The sequence below is a fragment of the Urocitellus parryii genome, chromosome 2 (genome assembly GCF_045843805.1).
Source record: "Urocitellus parryii isolate mUroPar1 chromosome 2, mUroPar1.hap1, whole genome shotgun sequence".
NCBI classification, from domain to species: Eukaryota; Metazoa; Chordata; class Mammalia; order Rodentia; family Sciuridae; genus Urocitellus; species Urocitellus parryii.
The window spans coordinates 126,385,547-126,409,571 of record NC_135532.1 but is presented as its reverse complement, the minus strand read 5'-3'; the positions used below and the strand labels follow the sequence as shown (position 1 = coordinate 126,409,571).

General features: G+C 30.5%; 1 protein-coding gene across 1 annotated transcript in view; it reads left to right on the top strand.

The window, feature by feature from the left end:
- Positions 1 to 6,618: 6,618 nt before the first annotated feature.
- Bche (butyrylcholinesterase) overlaps positions 6,619 to 24,025 on the top strand; it is a 71,062-nt gene continuing 53,655 nt past the window's right edge. Inside the window, exons 1-2 of the mRNA XM_026403651.2 lie at positions 6,619 to 6,716; positions 12,074 to 13,598. Of these exons, the coding sequence (XP_026259436.2) occupies positions 6,665 to 6,716; positions 12,074 to 13,598 (1,577 nt within the window). The 5' untranslated portion in view covers positions 6,619 to 6,664. The remainder of the gene's footprint in view (positions 6,717 to 12,073; positions 13,599 to 24,025) is intronic.

Sequence of the window (24,025 nt, the reverse complement as noted above, 5' to 3'; positions counted from 1 at the left end):
TTCTCACCTCACAAATATAGTAGCATAACATTCCTTTTAATACTAAGCAAAATTCTGCCATCTCCCCTGTGTTAGGGTCAGTTCTTTGTAGTTTTGCAGCCAGTGTTTTTCCAGAATTTTGACACACAGACTCAGAGATATAAACAGGCACTCACACATGCACCCATGAGCATCTGTCATGACCTAATGAAAAGCAACCTTAGTCCCTACTGACAAATTTGAGTAATATGAAGAGGAATTTACACCTCACCACAAATTCATTCTTAGAAATCTTTATTATGCATCTGTCTCACTATCATATATTCTCTTTAGATCACTCCTTCCAAACCGTCTTCTCTTCAACTTTCATCTGCCTCTCACTTTATTTATCTCTCATATCTTAAAAAATTTTTGCACCACTTTCTTGAACTGAAAATGTTTCTTTCTTTCTGTCTTTCTTTCCAAACTGTCCTTAATGTGTTTTTCCATGGAGTTTATATCATTCCAATGACATGAATTGGGAAACTTTGCCTTCTCTCCAGTCTCTGAAGTGTTAAAAGTTAATTTATTTTTCATAATTTTAGGTGAAAATCTTAAGCTGGATCATCTGAACATAAAGTTCAGGACAGAAATTTAACTCTTATTTTTTTTTTAAATGTGATTTTCTATTCACACATATATTTATATAAACAATAGTTATAGAAACAGTTCATTCGAATTATAGAACATTGTTAAATAGAAACAAATACTTAGAAATGGTTATTGTATATACTCACTATACAGCAATAACCACTATTGACATCTGAATGTATATATTTCCAAATATTTCTGTGTGCATATTTACATATATAACAACGGGGTCATATTTTTCATAATGTTCTGTAATATATATGTAGTAATCAAGAATTTTCAACTCAGTTATTCTTTTCAGAGCTAATATTCAGAAATTATTCAAATTTCCAAAATTGGCCCAAAATACTCTTTCTGATAACCAAATGCATTTTCTTTATGAGCCAATGTGCTACTTCTGACATTTTGTTCAACCTACACACGTTTCTTTTTTTTTTTTAAATTTAATTTCTCTGTATTTTTTTCTCTTTCTACATTTTTATTGTTGCATTGCACTTGTACATAATGGTGGACTTTTTGTTAGATATTTGTACATGCACACAATATAACAATATAATTTTTCTTATATCACTCCCCAGCACTTTGTACACAAATTTGTCATTGTTTTGTTGACAAGACCATTTCAGGAAGCCCCACATCCAGAATTTCTCTGTTTGCTTCATTGTGCTTTAGTTTGGTTCTTTCATTATTTTCTTTGTTTCCTGTAAAATACAAGTCATACACTTAAAAAATAATAAAAATTCAAATAAAAATAATAACCTAGATGATGTATATGCTTAATATCCTATATATTCTACCATTCATTATACTAAAATTGAATTTTACTTAAGTTATGAAATTCCAAATGTAATCTGTGTGGTTTCATATGAATTTCACAAATATTGTTCATCATCAGTCATACACATAGTGACTTTAACAACAATGGTTAGCTCTTCTCTGAGATAATATTTTCATCAAGATTTCTGCAATCTTGTTCCTAACATATTGTCTCATCTACAAACATTAGTTTTTGTCTGTTTAACATTAGAAATATCATAAAATATTTACAATTTGTCTCTCAAAGAGAACTATTATATTTATTTATTGTCTCTCAAAGAGAACTATTATATTTATTTATTATTTATAGACAGATGGAATTCCATAGATCTTTTTGAGCATCTAGAGTTAAAGGAGCACAGTATTACAAATAACTGAAATATATCAGAAAAAATAATATGCATATGCATACAGATACACACACACTACACAGACATAGAGATAGATTCCAAGTTCTTCATCTGCTGATTCAGCCAACAGCAGATAAAACACTCCTTTTAAAAAAATTGCATTTTTACTGAATATTTACAGTTTTTCATTGTTATTATCCCTTTAACAATAGTTTACCAATTATTTTATATAGCATACATAACTTAAGACTGATTAAAAGTATATTGGAGGTTATACCTAAGATATATATAAATACTTTGCCATTTTACATATAAGACTAGAACATCTGCAGATTTGGGTGTCCAGGGAACCTACCTGGAACCAATCACCTGTTAATACGAAATGACAACAATGTGTGGGTATGTATACGTAAATATATAATGTAGATATATATGTGTGTATATATCCATATTCTTTGTAGATATATTCTTCACATATATGTTTGAAGAGAATAATATTGAAAATAGATCAAAATATTAATGGGTAGTAATATGGGTAAAAATTGTATGTGAGTTCTTTATACTGATCTGAAATTATATCTGAATAAAGCTTAAATTTCAGAAACCCCATGAAAATATATTTGATTTTAACAACAAAAGAATTCATCATAAATTGTCATACCTTTACAAATTTAAATGTAAAAAAATGAAAAAAAATGTGTAATGCCTTGTCTTTTGAGCAAAAGACATACATTTTCCTAGACAGCTGATATGCATATAAGTTGCTAATATTTCATGGATGTAGTTGGTCACATAGGTCTTATTTATAATAGTAAAAAAAAAAAAAACTTTTGAACAATTCTGGTTTAAGTGATTATTCCATGAAAAATAAGAAGTGTTCAAAATATTTAATCATATTCATTTTCATATTATTTTTTTCCAGGAAAATTCAATCTACCTTTCCAATGAAAATACACTAGGTAATTTGTTATGCTACATCCATTAAAAGTGTTAATATAGATAATATGACAAAGTTGAAAAAAAATGATAGCATTATTTTGAAGTAACTTAAAATTGGTTATATGAATATAGCACAAAAAAATATATGTGACACATCCCCAAATTACGGAAAATTGCTTAATTATACATGAGCAAAATAAAGGAAAAAGATAAAGAATAAATTTTGTAGGACAATTTCCTCAAGATATAGGGTCAAGGATTTGCCCCTTTCTGGTATAGAACTTCTCCAAACAATCTCAAAAAAATTTCATGTAAATTACAAGCATCCTTGTATAAAAAGCATCACAACTTCCTGTTACTCACTCTCCCTGAATTCAAAAAGGACAACTTGCTTTACTGATGCCCTGCCCACAGGCATTTTCATATTAGTTGTTATCTTATTCTCAAAGTGTTTTATTATTTGAGTAATTGGGCCCACTTTGAATGTCTGCTGAGAAATCCATCTTCAAACACCTGTCACATCTGGGAATGAATGTCTAGTTCTTTGGCTCCAGAGACTTGTTGAGATTTATTCTGATTAAGAACATTTCCTTTGCCAAGACTGTTGGATACATTCCTATTAAATAGTCTGTGGAGAATCTCAGAAGATGAAAAACTACTTTGTTGTAGTGATAGTCATTTATTACATTTCTGGATAAATAAAGAAAATAGGAAAAAGATATTCAAATATCCATATATAAAATGCCTGTTATAGTTACTGATCTCATGAACATTAGAAAATAACTTCAATACCTTCATAATTTGAGGAATAATTACTTAAAACTCTTTGTGGCTGAATTTCTTCAACCAAAATTAAGGATAAAAGACTACTTACTTTTAAAGGTGATTATAATTTTTAAAAGAATTAATATATTCAAAGTGTATATAACAGTGTTTGTAAATAATATTTATTATCTAAAATTATTATCATAATATAACAAAAGATAAAATAATTATACGTGTATGATAATATACCAATAATACAATGATTTAACAGGTAATTAGTACCATGAAATAAAGGAAAAATTATATCAAATCATGCAACCAATGCTATATATAGCCATGTAACCATAACCACTACAAGATTTTTCAAAAGTAAACAAAATAACCCAAAGTGATCTTTCCTGCTTTGTGACATATAAATTGTAGAAATATATTTTTTATAACTGTTAAATTATTTTTTGTAGTTGTAGATATATAGCATGCCTTTATTTTATTTGTCTCAATTTTATGTGGTGCTAAGGGTCGAACACAAGTTCTCACTCATGCCAGGCAAGAGCTTTGATACTGAGCTTCAGCCTCAGCCCAGAAATGTACTTTAATTTGCAAACCACGCTTTGTTCAGAAAATACATTTATCTTGTTAAAGAAAGTATTAATAAAGAAAATATTAGAACACTTTTATGGCATCATCAGACCTAAGAATAGGCATTTTTGCTGAGGCTGGCTTTGAACTCATGATTCTCCTGTCTCAGCCTCCCAAGCTACTGGGATCACAGGCGTGCACCACCGCACCCGGCCTCTCCTAGGAGTAATGTTAGACTCACGGTTTAAAATCTTTCTTGAATCAAGAAAACATCCAGCCCCTGATAACTGAGTCACAATTAAACCTTAAGAACTCAAGGCATCCAGGCTGGGTAAGTGGAAGCCACTGTAAAGACAAGACCATAATCCTTGCCAAGACCAAGTTTTAGCATATGTAGCTGCAAAACCTGAGCTGTATTAATGTTATGTCAAGAGTCTGTGGCATTTCTTCAGTGTCACTTTTCAGCATACTTAACATTTAACAGCAGGATCGCTAACCATCGAGGATGTGAATAATCCTTGCCTACTAACCCTGAAACACACTCACTATGTGTGACCTACATCCTCCTGCTAGTAGTGTCAGAAAAGAATGACGCCACCAAAGCAGATCAGCTGCTCTATGTTGAGCCACAGAGGAAACCACTCAAGTATGACAGGAAGAAGAGATGCTTTAAGGACGAAGTAAAGTAATGCATCTGACAACAGGGCATAGCTTAGAAACCATGAGAGTGGTGAACTAAATGGGCAAGAGCTAAAGATGACTCACTCGAGTAAAAACAGTGAGCAGAAAAAAAAAAAGTCAGGTTTTGTGATCAGTTTAAACATCTGCTTGTAACTGATTTTGGTTTTAGCATCCTTTTTTTCATAACAAAAATTAAATTATGTGTAAAAATGTGATATGTTTTGTATAGCATTGAGTGGGTATTGGGAGCATGCAAAATACTCTGCTGAATTCACTAAAATTAAAAATCCTCAATAATTGCAGGGTTTGAAAATAAGATTAACTATATACTAGCTTAGAAAACAATGCAATGGAGTTGTGTGGGTAGAAGAATTTTGACATTTGGATAAGTAAATCACTACATTGAACTAATGGCCTCTCTTGTAAGCCATCAAAATTAATGCATTTAAAAGCAAAATGCCATTACTTTGAAACCCATAGCAAAACTGTCAGCATACTTCCTCTTAAAAAGACTTTTTCTGCATTTAGATACACCATGAATTCTGTTACTTTTCTTTAACTAGGTTATTAGAAAAACTATATTCTAAATACATTATAAATCATTATTGTGAAGTTTATTAGCTAGTCCATACTGCCTAAGTAGTAATTTTCATTAAAAAAAAAGACAAGCTGAAAACAAAATGACTTTCACCTGGGAATTAGTTGACTTGAAATGATGTCAGATAAATCCATGTTAAAATTCTGATTCCCACAGCTACTTATGGTAGGACATATAGCAAATTTCTGATTTTTTCCAAGCCTTTAGCTTCATCATCTGAAAGTTTAGTTAATAGTGTTAACTAAATTTTTAAAAATATATTCATGTAAATTGTTAGTTTTAATGCTTGATACACAATAGAATAACAACAGAAATTGCCAGGTTTTATGTTTGCTTTTTAATATTTAAAATATTGAATACCGAAAATCAGCCTTTCTACAAATACATGCCTTCTGATTAGTCCTCAGTGAGACCAAAGATAAGAGATTTAAAAGTGAAAGATCTCATTTACAAAAGATGAAAAATGAAACAGCACTGAGAAGTCAGGTATTAAAGAGTTCATTAGAAGTATTTCTTTTAAAAATTTTACCTAATATGTATTTCAGGGAAGATGAGCATGAAAGATTAAAATACATCCTCCTCTGCATATGCACTGCCAGCTACCAGCTACAAAAAGCCTTTTTTACAGAGTTTGTTGAAGATCTTTCATGGTATTTTTTTATTTCCTTGACTTGGCCAGAAAATTGCAGCTTTTCATTGCGTACACCTGCATGTAGGGCTCCCTGAAAAGTAAATTACTATGAACAGTGAAATTTGTATGACTTAAATAAGTGTTGAGACATGGGGAATGAAAAGGGACACATATCAGAGATGTTCATTTAGTTAATAAAACTAGGCATTTGATTTGAATAGCTTTATATCTACAGAGTGATTGTCTCTCACTTTCTTTTTTATGATGCTTTAAAACTACATAATTTTCGCAGATTGAATAGCAAATTTCAATAACATCATTTCTTTACAACAAAGTGTGCATCTTTAAATCTTAAGCATAGGAAAAAGCTATAAAAGGAAAAAAAAAGTTCTGATAGTGTTAAGAAATCGTGTATTTTCTGTTTACAAAAGCTTCCATATCTTTTTTTTTTCAGTCTTAGAAGACTGCCTGTGATTATAAAGCATGATCCAGTAATACTTTTGTAAATGAATCACTACTGCATTCATACCATTAGCCTCTGAACAGATGTCAGAAAGTAAAGATTGGCTGCCTCTAGATCAAGTTGCTGCTGCCAATTCTCGCGAGCTTTGTCAGTAACAGTTGATTGTAATGTCAGTGCAGTCCAATTTACAGGCTGGAGCAGCAGCTGCATCCTGCATTTCCCTGAAGTATTGCATGATTTCTACTCCTTGCAAACTTTATCATCTTTATTTTTGCAGAAAGTCGGGTAAGTTGATCTGAATTTACACTTTTTTTGCAGAGATGTAAGTTACTGTGAGGCTCATTCTGTGGGAGGAGTGTGGTTTCTTCACATGTTTGTTTGCCCTTTGGTGCTCTGTGGGGAATAGTCACTGAAGCTTGCAAATGGGACAGATGAAGCAAGTGAGCCGGCACATGCATCAGATCTTTCTATTTTCCTGGGAATGCAGATCTAGTCCCCATAACTGTTGAGGGAATAGGATTTTATTCTCCACATAAAGGGCCATATCACTTGTGGAATCAAATATCACTGTGATATTTGTTCTTTCTGAGCTCCTTAAGGAAATATATTTTACACTACTTTATTCTTATATGCACTGATTAATGACTCTTGCCTTGAAAGAGTAATAAAAGTGATCTTTGACCAGGTTTGATCTATTTTCTCCCCTTTTTGAAGTGGCATAACATTAATAGTTCTCTTACTGATTACTTTGCAAAGTAATTTCTCAATCAATATTTTGTACTCTGAAACTTTCACATTATCAACAGACAGAAGCTCAACTTTTCTTTTATGTAAAACAAAAATCTGTTTCCTAAGTTGATTTACAAATGTTTTCCCTTTGCCTGGTTAGACTTCTTTATTTTTTTTTACAGGCATTTTTAAATAGTAGCAAAATATCTTATATTTACTGTTATTTTATTATTTAGAAATATTAAGCAAATAAAGACTTTCTGCTGATGTTTTAATCTTCTAAACTTAATGTTACTTTTTTGACATCAGTAACCATCAATAATCACCAGGGCATTAAGCTTTAAAAGTATAAAATGTGTTAAATTGAAAAAAGACTGAAATGTGAACACAATTGTTACATTTTTTTAAATTTCTGTTTCTTATATACATTTTTATTTTTGGAGTAGGTCTTCTACCTTTTTATTAATATATGTCAGTTAAGAATGTTATGTGTAATGTATCCCTAATATAAACTATTACTAGTGATAAATGAAACTTTCTCATTTATAAATTCTTTACTTGAGGATAAGATTGAGCATTTGAAGTGTGGCATATTGCTTAGAAGGGTATTCCTTAGAGTTCTCTGTAGGTGTAAAATAACGTGGTCTTTGGATAAAAAAAAATAATTTCTAACTGGATTTTCAAAGTCATATTTTATTTTCCTAGCTGTGTTATTTTTGTTTATTTGCAATGTCCCACTTTTTTAGTTGCAAAAAGCATCCAAGACCTATTCCATATTATATTTTATAAAGTATAAGCAAGTATTAGTTTAACAAGTCATATCTTCTGTACAAATGTAGTACCTTCTTTGATTTATTTATAGGCAATAATAATACATATTTAAATTATACAGCATGTTTGTTTTGATGCTTTTGTTAAAATTTGCTCACTCTTACAAAAACTGGACTGTCAAAGAGAAATAGAATAGATGACAACCTCAGAGAAAATTCAATTTCTGGAGAAGACCTAGAGATCTAAATATTAAGGGTTCAAATTATTTCTACAGTGAAAGTGTGTGAGCACTTTTCTTGATTGAGGACAGACACAGATCTTGTGCTTCTCATACCTAAAATATTGTCTTCTCTCTGTATACAGCCTTTCAGTGCCTACCAGATAACTGAGAGAGCCCTGAGAGACAGTGGCATAGTGAAAAATAGTCTTTCTCAATTTCCCACTTTTTTTAACATGATATGAAACAAGGTTTGGGGATTTGGTATAAGAACTTAATTGTTTTAAAATGACCAAATCATTTTAGTGTTTCGTGTTCTAGATCATATCAATATTATCTAGATTGCTATTACTTCAACATTTTAATAGGACTTGTTTTCAAATAAGAAGATACATTTTATTGTGATTTTTTAAACATTGGAAAACTAATAAGCAGAGAAGACTATTAGGAATATTTTTGACATTTCTTTATGTAGGCACTGGCTGGCCCATTATTTTAAATACTTAGTTGATATCTAATTATGCCAAATAAGTGGTAAATATATAATTCTTTATTTAAGTCAGTTAATCACATCCAGTATAGTATAACACAGCATATTTACTCTTATAACTGACTGGAGAATTTTGACAATTTTTAAATTAAAATGCAAAAAGAAGAAAGTTATTGAGTTTCATTTTTTAAGTTATATTTTTGAAAGTTCAGAATTTCAAAAAAAAATCACCACTTTAATTTGTATGTCCTGGAGCATTTGATAAAATTGGAGTTTATTAATTTACTTTTGCCTCATCTTTCTTTCAAATATTATCTACTACTTCAATAGATTAATTGATCTAAATTCCTTTTATTGTTATACTTGTGCAAATTTGCCCCATTTTTTATGATAAACTTGGTATGAATATATGTATTCAGTGGCAGTTGCCAATTATAACAGAATTTATGAAAAAATAAACAACGAATTTTTATTGAATATTTTAATCATTTTTAACAATTTAGACATGTAGACTGGTAACATTTTGTTAGTCTTCTTTTATTTATTTCTATTTTAAAAACATAAATTGGAACACTGTATAACCAATGTGTTAAAATACAGAATATCAGATTATAACAACAAAATGATGTTTATTTAAACAAAACAATGAAGGTGAATATAAAATTCTCAAACTACACAATGTATGTGAACATTTGCAAATTTTCTTATGAAGATATAGATTTACTTTTATGGTATATAACAATCTTCAACAAGTAGCATTTGGGTCAAAACTACATAGTTATCTTTGCAGTAATTGTATGCTTAAAACACTTGTTTTTAATGATAAAAATAAGATTATTTATGAGGTAAAATCTCATAATTATTGAAAAAATTCTCTAATTTATATGAATAGTATTGCATAAAATTGAGATATACTTGAAATGTAGATAAAAATATTTATGTAAATTAATGTAAGTGACATGAAAATGATATTGCAACCTTTTTGATGAAATAACACCTATTGTAAATGTAATAAAGTTACCATATTTATTAATTATATATGAAATAATGCACTTGTTAGTAATCGTACCTGCATTGCAATAAAATTAGTAAAATGTTTGTAGAAAAAAAAGTTTTTAAACAATCAGAGGCCAAAAAAGAGCTAACATTTTGTTTGATTCTTAAAGATAAACCAATATTTAAGTAAGATCAAGGAAACAATAGAGAATCTTTTCATTGGTCAGGGGGACACTGACTCAGCAAGCCAAGAAGGACAAGTGATAATCAAGAACCTGTAATTAATTTGTTGAAAGGGTGTAAAGACTAAACCTGCTTTGTATCTTATTCCTTTTGCCTTGACAATGTAGGTTTTTAAAGAGGGAACCATCCTGCACAGTACTTAATCTCATCCATTTATTTATGTAATAGGACTTACTAATTATTAGGAAAAAAGAATAAAAAGGACTATAATAGCAGTGCCTCTAAAACTCCTGTTAAAAGTCTGTAACTCCCATAGTAAATGTTAGGCTACCAGAAACTGTACATTATTATTACATATTACTTGCCTATTGTTATTATAATGCAACAAGTTACATTTACTATAATAATAATAAGTTTTAAATATCATGAGCACAGAAAATGTTAAAATATTTCTGCTTCATTAATATATTTATTGATGTTAGTACACATTCAATAGTATTAAAGCAAAGGATATAAATATAATCTGTGATGATTTAAAGACAGAACTTATTATAACTTATTTTATATATAGATATTTTTGTACTTACATATAAATATTGATAGTATTATATTTTGATGTGGATAAGGTCATAACTAGTAAGCTCTAAACTAAGTGATATAAACCATGGTTTAATTTATTCAGATATATGTATGAATCAAAAGTTGTTTTTTTTTTTTTCTTAGCTATCCTATGAACAGTGGTGAAATAAGCTGATTTTAAACATGAGTATTCAAGGTCTGGAAGAATTGAGAGTTATTCTACATACCAGGAGAGCTCTTTATTCTTTGCCTTCTAAAACAATCTAAATTAACAAAAAAAGTAAAAACTAATACAGATGTTCAAGGCTGACAGGATTAGTTTCTTGGTCATGCAAGTTGGATTTATAATTACAGCATCAGAAAAAAATAAACATTTTATATATATATATATATATAAAATATATTTTATATATTTATATAGATGAAAACCACTACTTATAAATGAATATTCTAATTGTATTTCTTGTAGTTATATAAAGATGTTAGTTCTTTTAAAAAATATTTGAGTTACATTTTTCAATCCCTCTTTAGAACATAGTCTTTGATGTGTTTTTAATATTTTTATGTAAAAGAAACTTAGATATCCATTAAAAATTTTTGATAAAACTTAGATCTATCCAAATGACATCTTTATATCATCAAAAATAGTATTTAACAAAATTTTAAATATTTATTATTTTGTAGTTTGCAAAAATTATTTTGCTTTTTTCAATTATCCCCTCAGCTATAGTCCTCTCATTTCAGTCATTTTGTCCACCATCAAAACAGAAATAACTCTTACTGTGCTAACACATTTAACCAGTTACATATTCTTCAAGAAATTAACAATTTAGTAGATGTGCATTGTGTACAATTACTTCTAAGCCAGTATCTTCTTCCATACAATTATAATATCAGTCATTGTTCTCACCACCAGATTTGTAATTCAGACAGAAGCTCCTCATCCTTATTAAATTTCAGAAAAATTTCCCTTGGATGCATCCCTGGCCCTCCTCATTTTTTTTTGCTTTAATAATGGAGCAGATTTGTTATTTTTTATGATTTATAAAATAAGCTGCAACTGTTATATTTTTGTTACTTAACATTCTATGAATACGTTGTCTAAGTCATTTCTTGACAATAGACTAAGATTGTATAGAAAGAGAAATCAGTAAGTGAAAGGACCATAAAAGGGACCATGTTGCAAAAAAGGGTAATAGTAGAAGTCTATGGATCCTAAAAAGTTCTTAATGTACTTCACAGTTTTGTCATGAGCCAACAAGCCAATATTTCAAAAAATACATGAGCTTGTATTTTGTCCTCTAAGGCAGAAATTATACCTGACATACCCCTTAATGCCATATTTAATGTGGCTGTACATAGTGCAGAATTGATATTATATATGCTTGGGACAAACTTCCTCTTTAAAATATAAAATCTTTACAGATCATGAATATTTCAAAAGCAAAGTTACTTCTACTTTCCATTCTACTTATTTTTCTTCTAAATTGAAAACTAAAATAGCCTCATTTTCTTGTCCCCCCCCCCCGAAATTTATGCCTTTGTAGTGATAGCAGACTTTGTAGTGTTCATATTTTTTAGGATAAAAAGAAGCAATATGTTTTAGTAAATTATCATCAATAAAGCATAACACTTTATACATAGACTAATCAAAATCTCTGCTTACCTCTCTTTCAGAAATCAACATGCAGAGCAAGCACTCATTCATAGGTATTCAGTTTCTCTTGTGGTTTCTTCTGCTCTGCATGCTTATTAGGAAGTCACACACTGAAGAAGATATGATAATTACAACCAAGACCGGGAAAGTGAGAGGGATGAGCTTATCAGTACTTGGTGGCACTGTCACTGCCTTTCTTGGAATCCCTTATGCACAGCCACCCCTTGGTACACTTCGATTCAAAAAGCCACAACCCCTGAATAAGTGGTCTGACATTTGGAATGCCACAAAATATGCAAATTCTTGCTATCAGAACATTGATGAAAGCTTCCCAGGCTTTCTGGGATCAGAGATGTGGAATCCAAACACGGACCTCAGTGAAGACTGCTTATATCTGAATGTGTGGGTTCCGGCACCTAAACCAAAGAATGCTACTGTAATGATATGGATCTACGGTGGTGGCTTTCAGACTGGGACATCCTCTTTACATGTCTATGATGGCAAGTTCCTGGCTCGGGTTGAAAGAGTTATTGTAGTTTCAATGAACTATAGGGTGGGTGCCCTAGGATTCTTAGCTTTACCAGGAAACCAAGAGGCTCCAGGGAACATGGGCTTATTTGATCAACAACTGGCTCTTCAGTGGGTCCATAAAAATATAGCAGCCTTTGGCGGAAATCCTAAAAGTGTTACTCTCTTTGGAGAAAGTGCAGGAGCAGCTTCAGTGAGCCTTCATTTGCTTTCTCCTAGAAGCCACCCTTTGTTCACCAGAGCCATTCTTCAAAGTGGATCCTCCAATGCCCCTTGGGCAGTAATTTCTCCTTATGAAGCCAGGAATAGAACCTTGACCTTAGCTAAATTCATTGGTTGCTCCAGTGAGAATGAGACGGAGATAATAAAATGCTTTCAAAATAAAGATCCCCAGGAAATTCTTCTGAATGAAGTGTTTGTTCTCCCTTATGACACTCCTTTGTCAATAAAATTTGGTCCCACTGTGGATGGTGATTTCCTCGCTGACATGCCAGACACACTACTCCAACTTGGACAATTCAAAAAGACTCAGATATTGGTGGGTGTTAATAAAGATGAAGGGACAGCTTTTCTAGTATATGGTGTTCCTGGTTTCAGCAAAGATAACAATAGTGTCATAACAAGGAGGGAATTTCAAGAAGGTCTAAAAATGTTTTTTGAAGGAGTGAGTGAATTTGGGAAGGAATCAATTCTTTTCCATTATGCTGATTGGTTAGATGATCAGAGACCTGAAAACTACCGTGAGGCCTTGGATGATGTTGTTGGCGATTATAATATCATATGTCCTGCTTTGGAGTTTACCAAGAAGTTCTCAGATTTGGGAAACAATGCCTTTTTCTACTATTTTGAACACCGATCTTCCAAACTTCCTTGGCCAGAATGGATGGGAGTGATGCATGGCTATGAAATTGAATTTGTCTTTGGTTTACCTCTGGAAAGAAGAGTTAACTACACAAGAGCCGAGGAAATTTTGAGTAGATTCATAATGAAATGTTGGGCAAATTTTGCAAAGTATGGGTAAGTGATGATTTTTGTTGCTCTCTGCTTTAGTTGGTTTTGTTTTGCTTGATCTCTTGATCTTTTGTGTAGACTTTCTTAAAGGCATAGAAAAGTTTGGATGATTTATTCTCTTTGTATCAAAGATAATAAATATTTTTATTATGTAGTAAATTTCAATTCTTTATATCAGAGGTGCTTTGCAGAAATCATCATAGAATTTTCATGAAAGTATTTCTTGATTTCATTTCCAAACTATTGCAGAATACTTTAACAATGCTAGTCAAAATTTGTGTGGAAATAGCTGCTTGCCTGAACAATTGAAATTTTTGTTACAGTGCTTTCTAAGCCTCCAGTTTATGATATTCACAGATTTAGGCAAGAGTAGAAAAATATATCTTTTTTATGTTTCTAAGCCTTGTAGAGTGATTTCTGCTACATGAAGTGATAATCTTTGCTCAGGAAAATGAAGGGACAAGGTGGTGATGGAATTTGCACTCAGATTATCCGAAATACACAGTATTGTTCATTCTATGAATTCATTTTCCCTAACAGATTTGTTAGAGCTCTCAGAGAGTCTGTGTTTGACAGGACCTATGAGAATCTTCATGTTTAGCTAAGCTGTTCTCCAAAGAGGTCTTATGGTTGATGTTAGATAATCAGAGACTTTGCCCTAGAAGATGTTTTTCTTATGTATTATAAATATTGCAATATATGTCTTCAAGAGTCAGAAGAAAATACATGTACTTAGTGAATTATAGATGGTTCCAATTATGCTTTGTCTATTTATTTTAAACTTACAGTAATGCAAATGTGATACCATTCAATAGAAACGGTACTTTGAATTTTGAATTTTGATGTCTTCTTGGGCCAGCAGTATTAGGCACGATACTCTTCAGGATGCTGGACAGCGGCAGCAAGTCTCAGCTCCCAGGCAGAAAAAAAAGAAAGCCAGAGTAAACAGGGGATATAAACTATAGGCTACTGTGTTGCTAAACCATAGCTTGCTCAGTAGCTTAGGTGTATTCAATGTGTTCTTTGATTTATGATATTTTCAATTTACAATGGCTTTATCAGGATATAACCCCATCATAAATCAAGGTGCTTAGAGGACATAACCCACTCATAAATCAAGGAACAACTGTAATCGGTAGGAAAAATATTTTTGAATGGGGGTGTATTCATGTAAAAATAGAATCTTTTCTTTTTCACTACATGTATATTCTCAAAAGAATTTTATACATTAAAGTAGTTTATATCATTGTGAATAATAAAAAATAGAAATTTACAGAACCTGCTTTAAAGGGAGTGTATGTCCATGTATCAATCATAAAAGTTGATTGCTTCTTTAATTAATCTGTGACAATTTCTTTAATAATTAAACATAATGTTGATAATGATATAATTGGTTTCTGGTGTTCTTAATTTAGCTTCCATTTGGAATTCTTCATTTCCATGTTATTATATGGATCATTCTGCACTATCAGTTACATCATATTATTCTCAAAACTGCATGTTATGTATTCACTGTGTGTAAAGTTATAAATTTTCCATGTAGTTTTTAAGGGCTTCTATAATCTCTCTGCAACACACATTATCTAACAACATCTGGATATGTGGTAGACCAGTTTTCTCAGAAATGCAGACTCCAAGCAGAACTGTACCCTGCAGCTGTGCTCTTGCTCTGTGTCTCCATTAAAACACCTACACTTTTCACTTTCAATCACTGAATCCTCCACTTTGTAAGATGCTGATCAACTATACATGTCATCCAGTGTTTCTTTACTACCTAGAAAAATTTCTTTTAACATCTTTTTTTATTGAGATTAATTATAAATTGTCCATATCCTTGCCTTCAATATAAGCCAATTCTTCTAAACTATATTAAATTACAACTTCTTGAAATAGAAAGTATGATTTTGATGAAGACTCATTAAAGAACTGAGATGGGTATATCATATTTAAAGATTTGGTTAATGATTGAATGAGAGTGAAAACTTGTTTAATTTTTTTAAAAATTCTTTCAAGATATGTGGGTTATTATATTTTCTGTAACTGTGAAATATTTTATGTCTTCTCAACATTCGTCTGAATGTCTACTCAAGACAAGAATCATCATATTATTTTTGAGATACATTAGAATTACTTATGTCTCATTCTGTTCTCTGCCTAAAACCTACATCCACATGGGATCATTTCAATGTTTTGAATTTTTCTTACAATAGAATTTGCAAATTATTTAAATAAAAGTATTTTTTGAACATGCATGTTCATAATTTGTAAAGGATTTAATATTTGTTGAAATTATGAAGGAATCTATATTTTGTCATAGTGGAGAACAGTAAGAATTAGATATGTTAAACACATTTTTATATAAACATAACAGCAAATGAATAAGAGAATCTTTGGCATAATAGAAACAAAATTTAACCCTCCTGAAAGGCAGGTATGATTAATATTTTAATTGGAAATAAAAGGTTTAATTTTTAATTATAATGATAAATTCATAAAACAGGTATTATAAAATACTGAAGTTTAAAGTCAACATAGTATATTATTATAACCATAACAAGATGTTACTTTATAAAAGGAAGTTCCTTTCTGGTTTATATTTGCATGATGGAACAGAGAAAATGATAATTTGTCATATATGTTGAGAGTTGACTTTATGGCAAGAAAAATGATAATAATAAATGGACTTCAGTGGAAATAAAGTTTGTAAATGTTAAGTTTGGAAATCTGACCACAGTCATGATGTTCCAACTCTTTAGCTCTCAAGAGGGGAAATTATCATCTATCCATCTCATGCCTGGATCTCATTTTGAATGTTGCACTTTGGGATGAGGTAGTACTAGCAAGGTGTAATCTTGTATCTGACATCTTTTGTTAGCATAATATATTTTCAACTCATCTCTGTCCTATAAATCAGAAGTTTATTTCTTACTCTCATAGTGATTGCTATTCCCCATGGAAGATTATGCCATAGTATGGTCATTCATCTGCTATTTGTTTTCTGCTTGGGAGTATTATGAATAAAGTGTCAATAAATATTTTGCATAAGATGTTTGTAGATATTGTAGATATTCTTTTCTCTTTTTGAGTGGTGAAGACCTAGGAAAGATATTTCTGGGAAGTCAGTAAGTACATACTTATCTATTCTAGAAATTGTCTTTATTTAGTTTTCTTTAGTGGAGAATATCATATTTCCAGAAAAAAAATGTGCCAGAGCTCCAATAGGTTCACAACCTTAGCAACATTTGCAATTATCAGTCTTTCCTGTTAGCTCTTCTGCTTGCTTTGTACTGTGATACCACAGTGGTTTTACTATTTACTGATAACTAATAAAATAGAACCCAATTTCACATGTTTACTGGTCACTTGTATTTTATATATATATATATATATATATATATCAGTGTATTTCCTATTTTTAATTAGGTTTTACTTATCAGTGAATTGTAAGGGTCTTATATAATTAGTATAAAAATTCTATTGATTTTGAACACTTTCTCCTAGTCGGCATCATGACTATGAATTTTTAAATGACTTTCTTAATAATATATAGAGCAGGATTTTTAATTTAATTATTTTTCATAGAAATACTTACATATTTCATTATTATTTATTGGAAAAGATACTTCTTTAGCTATGTAATTATGTTGTAAATTTTTTTCAAAATCAGTTGACCATATGTGTGTGGATATAACTGAGGACAATTTGTTTGTTCTACTAGGTAACCAATATCTATTTTTATGCCAGTATGTCTTCAGTAATATGGCTACATAGTATGGTTTTATATTGAATCATTTAAAAACATACAATTTAATTTAAAAATAAAATTTTAACTTGAAAAGCATGTCAGTCCTAGGTTTGAATTTCTTAATTAACTTCACATTCTTATTAAAAATTTAGTTAGAATGTTACAGTTATTGATAAAATTGAAGAGAATGTTGATCTTAATATTATGGCTTTCCAAATCCATGAATATGATGTTTGTAATGTTATTTTGTTTTTTTGCTTCAAAATAGAATTTAAAAGATTTCTGTATAAAGGTCTTGTATATGTTTCAATTTATCAACAAAGATTACACATATTTTTAAATTTTATTTTTCAATTTAGGTTTTGCTGATACATGGAAATTATAATTAATTTTTATATTGACATTACAGAATGAACCTCACAATGTCAATACTAATTTTAGTTGTTTTTGCTGCTGCTGCTGTTGTGGTTATTATTGTTATTATTTTGGAAATGGGATTGAACTGTGGACCTACACTTAACATAAGTGACAACTGAGCTCTGCCTCCAGATCTTTTCAATTTATTTTGAGACAGGATCTCACTGAGGGATATCAGCTATCCTAGAACTTGTGATTCTGCTTCTTTAGCCCTCTAGTTTATATTTGCATAATTGAATAGAGAAAATGATAATTTGTATTATGTGTTGAGAGTTGGCTTTATGGAAAGCAAAATGATAATAATAATAAGTGAACTTTAGTGGAAATAAAGTTAACTTAGATTATAGGCATATGCCTCCAAGTCTAGAAATTTCAGTCATTTTATAGAGTTATTAAGGATCACTTCATTGGTGATAAAAAACCATTTTTTAAAAAATTTTGGTAGACGGCTTGCCTTTTTCCTATCAATATTTGTGTTTTTATTTTCCTTGTTGCTGATTTGTTATTTCATTATGATTTTAAAGCATTAGTAATAATAGAGGTGCAGTATATAATATTTCTTTAAATCTTAGAAGATGTGTTTATTGTTTCCCTACAGTAGTACAACTTTATACAGTTTTACTTTCCAAGGTTTCATTTATCTGCAATAACCCATATAATTAAAATATTATTAGAAAGTTCAGAAATAGCAACTCCTAAGCTTTAAATTATCCTTCTGACTAACATGATGAAATCTCACTCTGTTCTGACATGCCCAACCTGGAACATGAATCATTCCTTTGTAACCACATGGTATGTTTTCCATCCTGTAGCAGTTGAGAAAATGGGAGACCACATCCACATAACATTTATATAGTACATTGTTATAATTTTTCTATTTTATTATTAGTTATTATTAATCTCTGTATATAATTAATAAATTATAGTTTATCATAGAAATGTGTACATAGAAAAAATATTATATATAATATATAATATATCAATATAAATATATTATATTATAATATATTATATTATGTCCCAGGTGGGACAGAGGAGAAAAAAGTGAGATTTCATCATAATGCTCAAAATGAAAATTTAAAATTTAGAAGTTGTCATTTAGACATCCATTGGCATTCTTGGAATGTATCCTCAGTGGATAACAGGGCTGACTCTATTTTCAGTAATAACAAGTTTTTCTTTTCATCAAATTGAAGATATTCCCCTATAGTTCCAGTTTCATAAAAGACTTTAAGGATGTTAAATGATAATGAATGCTCTGTCTGCTTCTATTTAGAAGGCTACACATTTTTGTTGTTATTTTTGTTTTTCTTATTAATTCTGTTAAGGTGGTGAGTTACATTGATCCAACTTTTGAATACTGAAACAGTCTTGCATTCCAAGGATACAAACAACTTGTCACAATATACTGTCTTCTTAATGTATTTCTGGATTGTTTTGACAATAATAAATATAATTTGTTGAGAAGTTTTCCTCTTATTCATGAGGATGATCAATATACATTTTTATTTTCTTTAATTATTAAGAATGAAGTATCAGAATACTCTTCCTTCTGCTTCAAAGTTTGGACATTGTACATCATAGGCATTATTCCTTTGATATTTAATATGCTTTACTAGTGAAGCCATTTAAATCTAATGTCTTTCTTGTAATTAAATTTTTGTATTATAAATCTAGCACTTTGATTGAGACAGTGCTATCTAGATATTCCAGCTCTTCTAGATTCATTTTTGGTAGTTTACATTTTTATGATATTTTTGCAATTAATCAAAGTTATCAAATCTCTTGGCATTAAACTGTGCATAATATTCCCTTATTGGTAGTATTTTATTGAATATTGTGTTTTCCTTCTTGAAATTGTTAATTTTCTCTTTTCAATCCCTTGATTATTCTTGCTTAAATATTTTTAGTCTTTTCAAAGAATTATTTTAGTCTAATTTTATCCTTTTCAATTTCATTGCCTTTTGTTGAATAATTTTCTTCTTTATCTTCTAGGGTTAATTTTAGTCCTCTTTTTTAGCTTCTTCATAAGTAGGTAAATTCTTAGGCACTTTTTTCTTTTGTAATACAGACGTTTAAATTATGTTTCCTTCTAAGCATTACTTCAGTTTCTTCCAGCAATTATGATACATTATATTTTTCATTATGATTAATATAATTTTGGATGTTCCTTTAGTATTTGTTTTACCTATGGGTTCATCAGTAGTCTGATAATTAATTTCCAATATTTTGGGAATTTTTAGGACCCTTATTGTTATGCTCTTCTAATTTAAATCAATTCTTACAAGATAATATATTCTATAAAATTTCTCCCTTTTGAAAATTATTTATACTTTCATTGTTTCTTAGGATTAATCCTGAAATTTAAATATATCATGATTGTTCAGATCTTCAAATATGTGTACTGATATTTTCTGTGTGTTTCAAATACTCTGAGAAAAGTGGTAAGATCCCCAGTTATAATTGTGGTTTTATTTATTTGCCTAAAATTTTTCTTTTAGTGTTTTAAATCTAGGTTATTTTGTGTGTGAACATTTTATTATTATGGATTCATGATTAATTGACTGCTTCATCAATGTGTAATATCCTCCTTTGTCTAGCTAATTCTAATATAGAGCTAGGCCACATTTTCCATGTTTATGTTTGCATAACACATGTTGTTACATCCTTTTATGTTAAACTTATCTATATATTCTAAAAAACACTTTTTTATATTATTTGTTTTTAATGTTTTTGATATCTAATGTAATTATTGATGTTGTTTGTTAAAGTCTATCACTGTGCTCTTATTAAATTCATCTTTTCTATTCTTTCTTTGCAGGTTTTTAAAAATTTAGTGAGCATTTTTAATATTGAATTTATTTTATATAGACTTTTTAATTTTACTTTTAACATTTCTTCATGATGAATTTAGAGCCAACAACTCTTAAAAGTTAACTTTGGACACCTTAAAACTTGACCCAACACATCCCACTTTTTCAATACCTGTTTTCTATTTTATAAATCATTCTTCCTTTTTTCTTTTTATGTCTCACCACTTTACATATGTAAGAAATTTGAAAGATCATTTAATGTATTCTCTTCCATGTTTTCCTTATTCTTGCTGTGTTTTTATAACAATATGTAAAGTAAGCCTATATTTATAATACTTTTTACTTCATTAATCGGTTATATCTAAGTAAATTGATAAACACACAAAAAATCTTTTATATTTCTACATATACTTGCTATTTCCAAAGTTCTTTACTTTTTCCTACAGTTTCTAATGTTGTGGGTTATAGGAATTATACTATGGTGAATTTCACTGTGGCTTATTAATACATACATATACTATAATTTGATCAATTTTATTCCCAGTATCTCCACTTGGCCTCTCCTTTGTCCTCCTCCAACCCCCTTTTTCTACCCTTGGGTCTCTCTTCTACTTCCTGTCTTTCTTTTCTTTTATGCCCCTAAATATTTATGCATATGAGAGAACACCTATGGTACTTTTCTTTCTGTGTCTGGCTTATTCACTTAACAGAATGCTCTCCAGTTCCATCTAATTTTCTGCCAATGACATAATTTTCATTGTTCTTTATTACTGAATAAAATGCCAGTGTGTAAATAAACCACATTTTCTTTATAAAATTCACTTGTTCACAGTCACCTAGGCTGGTTCTATAACTTTACTACTGTGAACCATGTCATAATGAACATAGTTATACGTCTATTGAGACTTTAACTCTTTTGGCTAAATACCCAGGAGTGGATTAGCTGCAAAATATAGTAGTTCTACTTTTAGTTTTGAGGAAGCTCCAAAGTAACTTCCTTAGTGTCTTCACTAATTTACATTCCAATTAGCAGTATATAAGGGTTTCTTTTTCCCTACATCCTCACCAGCATTTATTATAATTTGATAATAGCCATTTTGAATGGAATGAAGTGGAATCTCATTGTAGTATTGATTTGTACTTCCATGATAGCTAAAGATGTTGAAAATTTTTTCATGTACTTGTTGCCCTTTTGCATGTCTTCTTTTGAGAAGTGTATGGTCAATTCAGTTGAATGTATTATTTGGGGTATTTTTTTTATATCGAATATTTGAATTTTTTTTATATTGGGGAAACTAATCCTCAGAAGAGTGACTGGCAAAGAATTTTGTAGGCAGTCTCTTCATGCTGTTGCTTCCTTTGCTGACAAAAAGTTTTTAGTTTGTCCTTATCCCATTTATTGATCCTTGCTAATTATTTCCTGAGCTGTAGAATTTGTATTCAGGAAATTCCTGCTTGTGCCTCTGTGTTAAAAGGGTTGCCTCTGTATTTTCTTCTAAGCAGTTGAAAAGTTTCTGTATTTTGAGTTTATTTTTGTACAGATTGAAAAATATGGACATACTTTTATTCTCCTATACCTGGATATCCAGTCTTCCCAAAACAATTTGTTAAAGAGATTGTCTTTTCTCTAGCATATCTTTTTGGCAACTTTGTCAAAAATAAGGTAACTATACCGTGTGGGTTTGCCTCTGTGTCTTCAATTCTGTTCCATTGGTCTAATGTGTCTGTACTTATGAAAGGAGCATGCTGGTTTTGTTACTAAGGCTCTGCAGTATAGTTTAAAATTAGGTGTGAAGATGCTTCCACCAATGAATGCCTCTTTTGTGGGGGTTGGGGATTGAACTCAGAGGCATTCTACCATTAAGCCACATCCCCAGCCCTATTTTGTATTTTATTTAGAGACAGGGTCTCATTGAGTTGATTATTGCCTCGCCTTTGCTGAGGGGGGATTTGAATTCACAATCCTCCTACCTCAGCCTCCCAAGCTACTGGGAATACAGGCATGCACCACTGCACCCAGCAGCAATCCTCTTTTACCTCAAGATTAAACTTTTTCAATTCTGCATCTTTTGCCTTTCCATATGGATCTTTTAACTGTTTCTTCTTGTTCTGTGAATAATGTCATGGCTATTTTGATGAGGATTATATTGATCTATATAGATGCCTTTGAGTAATATGGCTATTTGATAATATTTTTAGAATCTTTTTTATTAATTTTTATTTAATTTTATGTATGACAGCAGGATGCATTACAATTCATATTACACATAAAGAGCACAATTTTTCATATCTCTGGTTGTATACAAAGTATATTCACACCAATTTGTGTCTTTATAGATGTACTTTGGATAATAATGTCCATGACATTCCACCATCATTTCTAACCCCATGCCCCCTCCTTTCCCCTCCCACCCCTCCGCCCTATCTAGAGTGTCTATTTCTCCCATATTCACCCTCATTACCCCACTATGAATCAGCCTCCTTATATCAGAGAAAACATTTGGCATTTGTTTTTTGGGGATTGGCTAATTTCACTTAGAATTATCTTCTCAAGGCCATTTGGTAATATTAATTTTGCCAATCCATGAGTTTGTGAGGTGTTTCCTCTCATAGTGTCTTCTACAATTTCTCTCTTCAGCATTTTATAATTTTACTTTTAGAGATTTTTTACCTCCTTGAATAGATTTATGCCTATGTAGTTAATTTTTTAAACCTATTATGATTGGATTTTATTTTGCTGATTTCTTTCACAGTGGATTAATTGTTGGTGTTTTTATAAAGTAATTGATTTTTGTGTGTGGATTTCTCATCCTGCCATTTTGCTGAATTTATTTATCCTTAGATCTAGAAGTTTTCTTGTGGAACATTTATGGGCCATCAATATAGGATCATATCATCTATGTATATTTTATTTCTTATTTTCTTATTTGTAAATCTCTTATGTATCTTTCTTGCCCAATTTCTCTGGCTAACATTTCAAGTACTGCATTTAATAAGAGTGCTGAGAGTGAACATCCTTAAAGTTTTCCTGATTTTAGAGGAAATACTTTTGTTTTTTTCTCCATTCAATATGATATTGACTTTGGGATTGTCCTCAATAGCTTTATGATGTCTTAAATAGCTTCTCTTCCTATGTCCTTCCAGGTTTTTAACATGAAGCTGTCTTGAATTTTCTTGAATGACATTTCTGCATCCATTGAGATGATCACTTTTGTTGTTGGTTCTCTTTATGGCACATTGTGTCTATTGATGTGAACATGTTGAGTCATTTTTGCATCATTAGAATGAAGCCAATTTGATCATGCTATACTGTCTTTTTCAAGTGTTGTTGAATCTTATTTCCTTATTTTTGAAGGATTTTTACATCTATATTCATCAATGGTACTAGTCTATACTTTTGTTTTCTTGAAATGTCCTTATCCAGTTGATATCAGGGTGGTACTGGCTACATAAAATGG